This window comes from Arachis ipaensis, chromosome B01 (genome assembly GCF_000816755.2).
Source record: "Arachis ipaensis cultivar K30076 chromosome B01, Araip1.1, whole genome shotgun sequence".
Taxonomy (NCBI): domain Eukaryota; kingdom Viridiplantae; phylum Streptophyta; class Magnoliopsida; order Fabales; family Fabaceae; genus Arachis; species Arachis ipaensis.
The window spans coordinates 130543298-130555356 of NC_029785.2; the positions used below are offsets into that span (position 1 = coordinate 130543298).

The 12059-nt window shown below is 35.9% G+C and overlaps 1 protein-coding gene across 1 annotated transcript; it reads left to right on the forward strand.

Annotated features, from left to right (window-relative positions):
• On the forward strand, nucleotides 10162-11231 carry LOC107638764 (RING-H2 finger protein ATL2-like). Its single transcript, XM_016342153.2, has one exon. It carries the CDS (start codon nucleotides 10209-10211, stop codon nucleotides 11088-11090), a length of 882 nt encoding a protein of 293 aa, XP_016197639.2. The 5' UTR covers nucleotides 10162-10208; the 3' UTR covers nucleotides 11091-11231.

Here is a 12059-nt window from a genome sequence, read left to right on the forward strand (position 1 = left end):
TTGATATTTTATGAATTTTATATTTATATTTAAATTTATATATAAATTTTAAATTGTTATCTTAATTTATGTATTAATATGTAAATTTTAGAGTGCGTTTGGTTTGCATTTTATTTTTTGTTTTCATTTTCAGTGTTTTCTATTTTCTGAATTTTGTGAAGGAAAAAATAAAAATAGTGAAAACAATAAAATCCTATTTTCTATTTTCACCTCCTATTTTCACTTTTTTCTTCACAAAATTTAGAAAATAAAAAATATTAAAAATAAAAACAGAAAATAAAAACGTAAATTAAATGCTTTTCAAAAAAATAAAATAAAATAAAGGTCTTTCATACAAAAGATAAAAGAGAAAGCAAATCGAGGTGTGGAGGTTTAAAAAATTGGGCCTTGTCTATTTTGTTGAAGTTGCGGCGCTCAAGACTGACTCAGCCCAAGAGCATATGATACTCAACATTCCATATTAATGGGATTTTACTAGTCTCTAACACATTTCTACCAGCAGTGACCAAAAACAATTCTACCAGCTTATTGACCCAAAAAATAAAAATAAAAGGTTATATCCTTAATTAAATGAAATAAAATTATGGAAAAAAATCGTTTCATTACAAATTTGATATATACATATAGTTACATATTTACATATGTTTCTGTGTGAATAAATATCTCCGAGATATAGCTCGTTCTGTTGGTGCTCGAACTTGCTTTTCTTGGAGTGGTAGTGAGGAACGTCGTCTCCTTGTGAGGACGGCGGCGTTGGGCACCTGCAAAGGGATTCCAACGCTCAAATAAGTAGGAGTATGAGTGTATTTAGAGTAGAATTGAATGAATTGCATACCTGTGACTGAGTGAGTCATTAGTATATATTATTTTTTGAAGTGGTTATTCGTATCCTTGTTGCTGGTTTTACGGAGTCTTTTGTTAGTGCTCCGATATTTGAAATTCTAGTGGTTTAGTTGGAGAGATTTTCGAGGGTTATCTCTTTTAATAGTTTTCGATTCCGAGCTTTGCTGGGTTAAGCCGGTTTTGGTGGTAACGGATCATAGCCCCCAAGCTAAACTTGTTTTGAGGAACCAAGCTATAACAGGTTGAGTTTCAGAGGTATAGCTCGGAATCGAAAATAGTCAAAGCCCCCAAGCTCAACTTGGTTATTGCGAATTTTGAAAAATAGGGGGAGGTTGATGGGTTTTTGGCGGTTAATGTGGATACGAAAAGTTTTTCAAGGAGAGAGAAAGTGTTTTGAAAAGAAACTCGTAGTTAATGCGTCTGGGAAAATGGAGCGGTTATCATCAGAGTTTGTTTGATTTGTGACGTGATTTTTTATCAACGGCTGTGTTTTGTTTGAAATTTTGTTAGTGGTTTGCTGAAGGTATGTGAAGTGGGTTAGTGGGTGGGGTTTTGTATTGTTGGTTTATCGTATCCGTGCATGTGTTCTTCGATTATTTCTGAAGATGGACAGGAAAGGTTAGTGGCTTCTTTGATTTTAGTTGTTTTACTATGCTCTGTGTTTCTGTATTTGTCGCGGTGATGGAGAAAGGAAAAGGATTGTCGAAGAAGAGTGTTAGGGGTCGAAATGTTGAAAAGGTAGATAAGGATGGTGACAAGATAGTGGAAGAGGTTTTTGTCTGGGATCCTCATGATCCCTTTTCCTGGGTTGCTGATTCGGTTAAGAAATGGGCATACGTTTTTAATGACGAACGTAGTGTGTCCCAGTTGGGTTCTCCTTCCTCGTGGGTTAGGGTAGGGTCGGGTATTAGTATTAAATTTTTGGTTTGTTCTGCTAATGATCGTGTTTATCATCGTGGGGGATAGCTTTGAGTTCTTTTTCATGTACAATTATGTATTTGTAGAATTGGGCGTTAGGTTTCCGTTTTTAGAATTTCAATGTGGAGTTTTGATGCAATTGAAATGTACTCCTTCGCAGTTGCACCTGAATTCCTGGGCATTTGGTAGGGTGTTTGAGGTGTTGATGGATTGCCTTGAAGTGGAGCCGTCACTTGAGGTGTTTTTTGCCTTGTTTAAATGTAAAGGTGTTAAAAGGGGGTGTTGGTTAAACTTGGTTAGTGTTCCTGGACGTGCTATTTTTAGCCTATATAAGTCTTCTTATAAGGGCTTTAAATCAATGTTTATAAAGATTAATATTGCTGAAAATAATTTTTCTTGGTATGTTGATGAGTGTCTATTAGAGAAGTTTCCACTATTTTGGGTTTCGAGGCCTAGGCAAATTCTAGGAATGGAAACGATGGAGTATGTGAATGAGATGGTTGTTGAGTTTTTAGTGAATCACATATCCTCCTCTGATTTGTTATCTATTGTTGAAATTCTTGATTTGGAATCTGATAAGGACGTGCTGTCAAGGTATATAGGTATTAGTTTGATGTTTACTCTTTTTATTTGTTCTGTTGTTGTAGTATTTGATTCATGGCTTTACTGTTGCAGTCGAGAAAGCTCCCAAGGTAACGTTTAACAGTATGCGAACTTTTTTCGTAGTAAGAATATTGAGAGGTAGGGTTCAAGTAGCCGTACCGTGGCAAAAAAGGGGGGGGGGAGGTTAATCAGCACTCCCCAATGAAAAAGGTTAATTATAAGTGCAAGAGTGGTGAAGGTAAGAAGGAGAAGGTTGTGAATGTTGCCGATGATAAGATTGGTTCGAAAGATATTGATTTGGAGTAAGTGAAGAAATTTATAGAGAACCAAAAGGTGCTGCATGGGTATAAGGGTGATGAGGACTTGACATCATTGTGGAGTGAACATTTTCCATTGACTATGGTGGCTGATGAGTATGGTCAGAGTCCTTCAGATATTAAGCTATTCATGATGTTGGGGATGCTAGCGTGTTCCAGTATTTGCAGGTATTTTACATTTGATGTATTTGACATTTTGTTGATAGTCTTGGCTTTGGTTTGTGTGTTTGATTTGGGTTGTTGTATGACCAGGTGATGGGAGCTCGGTTGATGTGTATTGGCCGAACTCAGGAACTGGTCATCAAACCGCTCTAGTCACTGTTTTACTGGTTTATTGGGCTAACCGGTTTAACTGGTGGTTCAACTGGAAAAATCGTTTTAGAATAAAATAATATATAAATTATAAATAAACATCCTAAAATAACTTCCAAATTTAAAACACTACACAAAAAATTATCAATCAAAAAGGATTTCAGATTAGCCAGATTAACTTTGTGATAAAGTACCAGAAATTTATTGGATTTCAAACTAATAACATATATTTTTTCATCTTTACAGATGATATTAAATTCCGTATACATATACTATATATGGGTTTATTTTTTATTTTTTGGACCGAGTATTAGAAGCATTAATTATCACACACTGCATTCTTTCCCGCTACTGTTTATTGAGCTTAGCCAATAGCACTTTCAAGTTTCAATTCATCTACCAATTAGCAGTGATTTTCTAATAACAAAGTAAGAAACCAATTAGTTGTTTTTGGTCTTTCATCATGTATGTAAGTATGTTAATTAACAGGGACAAAGCAAGGTTCTGAATAACAAAATTGTTAGCACAAAAATTAATAAAGATTAATAAAGATAAACATAAGACTGATTATAATGAACAAGTAATAGTTTCACAATTTTAACATGGCCTGAAGTGATCTTAGTGGATGATCATGAACAAACTCTGCTAAAAAACAGGATGAAAAACCAAAAAGAAAGGAAAACTTGGAAGTTGGAATGCTAGAACACTGTAATTGCTATTTAGAAAATCAATATAGTAACAATGTTATTGAGTTTGCACATATATGTTCAAGACTCATCCCAAGACTCCTTTTTAACAAAACTAATCTCAATTGATATACCAGATATATATTTCCGATAACTAACAGAACTTAATTTTACTAAGTGATTTCACTATCTTGTGTACCCTTTGTCAAGTATAAATTAACTAATTTAGTTAATACACAGCTCCAAATACAGCAAGTAATGCTTCATACACTCCTCAATAACAGTGAACTATGCTTCATAAACAACTCAAATTGTCAAAATCAGATTTCAAGAAATACATAATTTATCAAGCATGGCAAAGCTAAGTTCTCAAACAAAATTTTAATTGAACACAGAATCACAACATAACAGAGCATAAAATACAGCAGAGTATATCACAACAGCATTGAGCAAAGCTAATCAATAATCAATTAAACATTCAATAATTAATCAATAATTCAATAATCAATATAATATCTGAACAAAAAATAAAAACAAAAATAAAAACAAGCATTAGCAGTGAGTAGAGAAGCCATTGCCTTCTTCGATCTGAGCAGTCTGGGCAGAGTATGAAGAAAAGTGGTTGAGCACGATGGACGACGGTGACCAGGTGACAAGCACGATGACGGACGGCGGTAGAAGCGTGGCTGAGCAGAGGTAGACCAGACGCCGGACGCGGAGAATAAGGAAGAAGCTGTGATTGGTGAATGAGGAGAGGAGTTGGAGACTTGGATCACGACGACGACGACCAGACAAGGACAGAAGCTCCTGAGCGCGACGGACGGCGGCGGAAGCTATTGTAAGCTAGGGTTTCTTTTTGGGGGAAGATAGCTTCGTTTAAGAGAGTGAGAGTTGAGAGGAGTTGGAGTGAACAGAGGTTGGAGAGCTCAAGAACGACGATGGCGCGACGAACGGCGGCAGTGTCTCCATCCTTGCAGCAGCGGTGGAGGCTACTGCTAGGGTTTTGTTTTTTGTTTGAGAGTGAGTTTGAGAGGAGGAGAAGACTGAACGCCGAATGCTTTCCTTTGTTGTTTTTATCTGAAACCCAAAACGGCACCGTTTCAACAAAACCGGCCGGGTTCTGGTTCGGTCTGACCGGCTGATTCTCGACTGGTTCAACAGTTTTTAGGCGGTTTTTAAATTAGCGGTTTTATAAGTTAAACCAAATCGTAAGGAGTCCCAGTTTACGGTTCAACCAGTCGAACCGGTCGGTTCAGTTCAGTTTTCAGAACCTTGGCTATGAGTGCTTCATATTCTACTTGGTTATTACTTGCAAGGAAAGTAAATTTTAGGGATTGATCTAAAGCTGTCCCATGTTCATCCTTAAGCAAGATTCCTGCTCTAGATCCCTTACTGTTTAAAGCTCCATCGACGTATAGTGTCCATTTGTTATCTATGGAACTGGATTCTTCTATGGTGAGTTCTGCAATGAAGTCGGCTAGCACTTGAGATTTTATGGCTCCTCGGGATTGGTACTGAATATCATATTCAGATAGCTCGATCGACCATTTAATTAGCCTTCCTATCAGCTCAGGTTTTGTCAGAATTTGCCGTAGGGGCTGTTGACTATGGTATGGCTTTGGAAGTAGTGCCGCAACCATCTGGCCGTTGTTACCAAGCCCAAGGCGAGTTTTTCTAGTTTTAGGTATCTGATTTCAGCATTCTAGAGGGACTTGCTAACAAAGTATACGGGGTGTTGTTGTTTTCTTGTCTCTGTTACCAAGACAGAACTAATAGCATGATTAGTAACAGATAAATAGAGGTATAGTGGTTTACCTACTTCTGGTGTTTGAAGTATTGGTGGTTCTGATAGTATAGTCTTAAGCTCAGCGAAGGCTGCTTCACATTTCTCGGTCCATTCGAATTTTTCTTGTTTTCTTAGAGTCTTGAAGAAATGATGTGATCGGTGAGATATGTAGGGTAAATCTGGCCAATGCTGCTAGCCGACCAGTTAATTGTTGAACCTCTTTGATCGTTTTTGGGCTTCTCATATTTAGAATCGCTTGGCATTTTTTAGGATTGGTTTCAATACCTCGGCAGGTGAGCATGAAACCGAGGAATTTCCCCCCTTGTACTCCAAAGGCGCATTTCTCAGGGTTGAGTTTCATGTTGTACATTCGAAATTGTTGAAATATTTCCTTTAAGTCTTTGATGTGATTTGCTACATGCAGTGTCTTTGCCACCATGTCGTCAACATAGACTTCTATGTTCCGGCCAATTTGGTTTGCAAAAATTTTATCCATTAGTCTTTGATATGTTGCAGCTGCATTTTTAAATCCGAACGGCATAACCTTATAATAGAAATTTTTATTGTCAGTAATAAAAGCAGTCTTATCTTGGTCATCCGAATACATTAGTATTTGGTTGTACCCAGAATAGGCATCCATAAAACTTAAACATTGAAAACCGGAGGAACTGTCAACTAGTTTATCAATGCATGAGAGGGGGTCTGTGTCCTTCGGACAGGCCTTATTAAGGTCTGTGTAGTCCACACACATCCTCCACTTACCGTTATTCTTTCTTACCATTACCACATTGGCTAACCAAGTGGAGTATCTGAGTTCTCTGATGTAGCCAGCATTGATGAGCTTTTGGGTTTCCTCTAGGGAAGCTGCCCTTTTATCTGCGCTGAGATGTCTTTTCTTCTGGGCTATAGGTTGGATCGATGGATTGATTGTCAACTTGTGATAGATGACGTTGGGATCTATCCCTGACATATCTGTTGGAGTCCACGCAAATAGATCAACATTTTGTCTTAATAGCTCGGCCAGTTGTTCTCGTTTTTCATTTTTCAGCGCATTGTCGAGGTACGCATATTTGCCTTCCTTGGTTGCTAGTTGAACTTTCGTGAGGTCGTCTATTGGCATCGGTCATTCTTGATGGTTGGTCCGAGGATCTAAGTCAGCCAACGGAGGTAATTGTTCCGAGTTGTATACTGCTTGAACATACTGTTGCTCGGGCTGTTTTGAGTATTCGTTCTTTAGGCTGGCGTTATAGCATTGCTTGGCTTCTCTCTGGTCTCTATGAATTGTTACGACTTTGTTATCTTACGAGAGAAACTTGACACACAAATGCACAGTAGAAATGATAGCATTGAATTCATTTAAGGAAGGTCTACCAAGAATTATATTGTAAGGACTTCTGCAATCAACAACCAGATGTTGTATGTCTACAGTTTTATAGTCAAGATAGTTTCCAAGTGTTGTTTGTAACCAGATATAACCTCGGATAGGAACTTGCTCACCTGCAAAACCTACCAGTTCCCTGGATGATAGTTGGATGGCTTTGTCACTTAACTTTATTTTCTGAAATGTTGAGTAGAATAGCACGTCTACGCTACTCCCTGGATCCATCAGGACTTTCTTAACCAGTGGCTCTTCGACCTGTGCAGAGATGACTACAGGGTTGTCGAGGTTGCAGTCGGTTGCCTTATAGTCCTTGGGGAGAAACGAGATCTCCGGTTTGTCTGGGTTGATGGGTTGGGGCGAGGCTGATCCCGTCACTGTCATCATAGCTCGGTAGGATCTTTTTCTAGCCGAGTTTGTGCATCCTCCTCCTATAAAACCACCATAAATATAATTTATTACTCGACGGGGAGGATTAACATCTTCGTCTACCTTTTTCCTTTTATCTCAGGGATTATCGGTTGTTTTTTAATGTTGGCCGAGGTCTTCTGGATTCCGCTTTCTTCTTCGAGTATCAATGTATTTGTCTAGTAGGTCTTGTCGAGCCATTTTTTCAAGAAGATCTTTTACTATAACGCAGTCATCCGTCGTATGTCCATATTTCTAATGGAAGGTGCAGTATTTGGACTTGTCTACGTATTGCTGGTCTTGGTATGTGCCCGCTTTCTTCTTCGGCATAGGATTGGATCGTGTTCTTTGTTTATAAACATCATCATAGAACTTTGTGACATGGATGTTTGGATCACCTATTCCTACATAGGGTTTTAGAGTCGTCGGTAGGGTGAAGTTTTTGGGCATCTCAAAGCTCATAATCTCCTTTGTGAAAGGGTTGGTTCTTTTGATGGTTGTTTTCGAGGGATTGGGTATAGTATGCTTTGCCTCTGATGTGTGTTCATCATTGTCGTCTTTGTTTTCAGCATTCTTGTGCTCCCCTCCTTCGCTTTGACTGTTCTGCTTCTGACGTAAGAGTTCGGCCATTTTTAGATTCTCTGCCCTGAGGGCTTCATTGATGGCCAAGAGCTCGACCGAATTAGGATTTGAAGGGGCGTGGCTGTGAGCGTCTGCCATTTGTCGAGACCTGCAAGAAAAAGAAAAGAGGAGAGCACAGAAGGTATAAAGAGTTGTGTGGTTAGAAAATTCCGGCCCCACGGTGGTCGCCAAATGTTCCTGTGTGAATAAATATCTCTGAGGTATAGCTCGTTCTGTTGGTGCTCGAACTTGCTTTCCTTGGAGTGGTAGTGAGGAACGTTGTCTCCTTGTGAGGGCGGCGGCGTTGGACACCTGCAAAGGGACTCCAATACTCAAGTAAGTAAAAGTATGAGTGTATTCAGAATAGAATGGAATGAATTGCGTATCTGTGACTGAGTGAATCATTAGTATATATTATTCTGAAGTGGTTATTCGTATCCTTGTTGTTGGTTTTACAGAATCTTTTGTTAGTGCTCCGAAATTTGAAATTCGAGTGGTTTAGTTGGAAAGATTTTCGGGAGTTATCTCTTTTAATGGTTTTCGATTCCAAATTTTTTTGGATTAGGCCGATTTTGGTGGTAACGGATCAACATATAATTTATTTATGGAAATATTAACTTTTTTTTTTTCTCGATAATGAAAAAAATATGAATTCTTTTATATACTAAATTATCTAAATATATAAATTATATCTATATGTGCATTATTTTTTTTATTTTATTTAGGCTAAGAAAGTTGCCCTTGAGTTTTTATGCGTATATTTTGTTCTTTTTCTTTACACGAAAAAATAATAAATTTTTTTGTTTATTTATGTTTAATAATTTCTCAAATCAGTAAGTATGTAATTCATATAATTGTATTTAACCATATTAGGTGTATTAAAATCAACAGTAAAAATTAGCCATTCAAATAAAATACATATTAGAATATAAAATATATGTTAAAAATTAGTTAAATTATATATATACAAATATATAATAATTAATTTTGATAGTTAATTTTAGTGTGTAAATAATATTTTTATTTTAATTTTATTTACATAATACATTTTTAACCGTGTATAATAATACAGTACTATCTTCAAAAGAAAGAAGTTACTAATTTGATTGTAACTTATACGCGTCTTTAGCCATGTAAAGGACACACCTATATCCGGAAAGCATTTCAATATTTCATTACATAGCTGTTAATGCTTGTCTCTTAGCTTGTCTTCGCAAGTAATATACTCACTTAAACGATTAAGGAAAATCAAGGAAATCGTACGTCTCAAATGGAACAGTCGCCAAATTAAAGCGAAGATATTCATGTTAAGATATGATTTTAGCTAATTTTACAATAAGCGCCGAAGCCCCAACAATGCATTCAGACGTAAACGTATAGCGCGGGATAAAGGTCAAGGCGTTGGAGTTGTATTATCTTGTACTATTTAAAGACAACTAAGTGTTTAATTTATACTTAATATTTAAGAATAAAAAAATTAGTAGCTTAAATATTTTTTTTATAAATAGTTTTTATTTGTTCATCAACAATAATAGGGCATAGCTAGTATGAGAAAAGGTAGTTGTTAAAAACAAATCTTTATAATAAGCATGATTGCTACTGATCAAAATTTTAGAAGAAAAACTTCACTTCAAAAGAAACATTTGTGTGCTCCTAAAATAATATACTCAACATGTACTTTTAAAATGTTTATAATTATTTATTTTTATTTATAGTATTTGAAACATATAAATAAAATAAAATAAGTAATGCTAAATACAATATAAGAACATAGAAGTATTTCAACGCTAAGGAAACTATAGGTCTAACCGACTAACTTATTCGAAACTGCAAAACAATTTTCCCATTTGATAAACTAATATTATTGAAAAAGTATAAGAAGTTAATGGAGTACTTATATAATATGTATAATAAAGATTTTTAGAGATATTCAATTCAGTAGAATATCATATATTTATTATTTTTAGTACTTTGATAATTATTTTAAATAGTATAGATATATTGTGTTTAAAAAATTAGTAATATTTTATTCTAAATATTTATTTTTTAATTTATATTAAACTAAATAAATAATTTATTGTATACATAAATACATTCTACAAATATTCTATTAACTCCGCAAGATTCAATATTATATTTTCATAATCATGAATATCATTAGTAGTTAGTACTATGATAGAGGGCAGATATGTCATTTAACAATTCCGCGTTAACAGAGACAGATTGCATCAGTTGCACAAAAATACACAGGACTATCAAGTGAATAAAGACAGTACGTAACAGCAACAGCACCAGATGCAAAGAATAAATAGCGTAAACGTCACTGAACATGACCAATGACACTCAACACCAACAAGATTCAACGAAGAAACATTCCAACTCCCGAATTACTCTCTCTCTCCATCTCTTTTTATTTCTTTGCCAAGGCACAGTTACACAGAAAGATGGACAATGGCGGCAATGCCAATAAGAGCAGCTACGACGACATAAACGGCAAGATAATGCTGATATCAATCATCATTGTCTCCCTCGTTCTCACCATAATGATATGCTTCCACATCTACGCCCGCTTGTATCTCCGACACTCTCGCCAACTCCGCCGCAATAATCATAGCATCCGCCGGAACGCGCACCACCACCCTCACTTCGTATTCTACGTGAACCCCGCCGTCATGTTGGCCTCCCGCGGCCTCGATGCCTCCGTGATTGCCTCCCTTCCCGTCTTCACCTTCTCCCGCAAGACCCACCCTCACACCGTCGACTGTCCCGTTTGCCTCTCGGAGTTCGAGGAAGGGGAAACGGGTCGGGTCTTGCCCACGTGCAACCACACCTTCCACACTGAATGCATCGATATGTGGTTCCACTCCCACTCCACCTGCCCACTTTGCAGGGCACCCGTGGAGACTCCGAAACGACCCGATTTGGTTATAACTGTGGGCCATTCTGAACCAGGTTCGAGTTTTCAAGGTGATGGACTGAACCAAACCGGACCCGTGGTTTCTCCTAGTTTGGTCCCAAAGGATTCTTCGTCGATTGTGAATGTGAGCGTTGAGGTGCCCGCAAGAAACGAAGATTATGGTTGTCAGTCGCCGTCGTCTTCATCGTCGTTTCGGTCACCGGTGGGTCGCATGAAGAGGATTCTGAGCAGAGAGCAAAAAGCGAGCACAGTTGGGTGCAGCTCCACGGCAGAGGAAGGTGTACGATCGGAGACTCAGTAAGTTGGTGAGGTGACGTGGCGTTATTGGAATCTAGGTGGTAGATTCATATCCAAAACGATAACACGCTAGAATCGTAGATACTAGTATTATACTACCGTACTACCAATGTATTTTTTCATTTCATATATATTCTTTTTATTATTTTTACATTATTTTCTCATTGTATCATAATTCATAAGAGCGAAATTCCTATTTTCTCATTGTATCATAAGAGCAACATTAGGAATTTTGTATTGAGAAAGTTTAGGATCAATATTTTTATTAAAAGTTAGTCAATATTTAATTATAAAAAAATAAATAATTTTATATTATTATTAAATATTATTTTATATTATTAAAAATATTGATAACAATTAATTGATAATTAAATATCACAAATTCTTTTGATGTTTAGTACTCCTCTTTTGTATTTACTGACCGTTTGGTACTCCTCTTTTGTATTTACCGAGTTAGGGATAGAACAGCATATTCATTCTTTAGTTTTCTTCATTAAAAGTACATGATATTCAGCAGTATGTATACTATTTCATTTAATTTTGTTATATTAAAAATTGTCTTTGTTTTAAATTATTACTACTGGTTAGTATATTTTTTTATTTCAATCTGGTACGTGAAGAACTTATCCATTATAAATATGAATTTTATTTAAAAATTTATTGTTAACGAAATTTAAATTTTTAATACTTACTTAAATAGATTAATGAGATTAATCCAAGTATGTTTATTAGTTGATATATTGATAAATCTGTTCAATTAATTAAGCTCTCAAAATACTATGGGCTAATGTGCTACACCATAAGATTTTACATTAAAATATTATTTTATTACCTCTTTAAATAGAGATTAATAATATTATTTTAATTTTTTATAATATTATTTTTTACATATTTTTTATATTATATTTTGTATAAATTTATAAAAAAAATTGTATTATTAAAATAGGAATTGAATTAGTATCTTTTCTTTAAA

Coding starts and splice junctions, on each gene's coding strand:
- LOC107638764 (XM_016342153.2), top strand. CDS start 10,209: ATGACACTCAACACCAACAAGATTCAACGAAGAAACATTCCAACTCCC.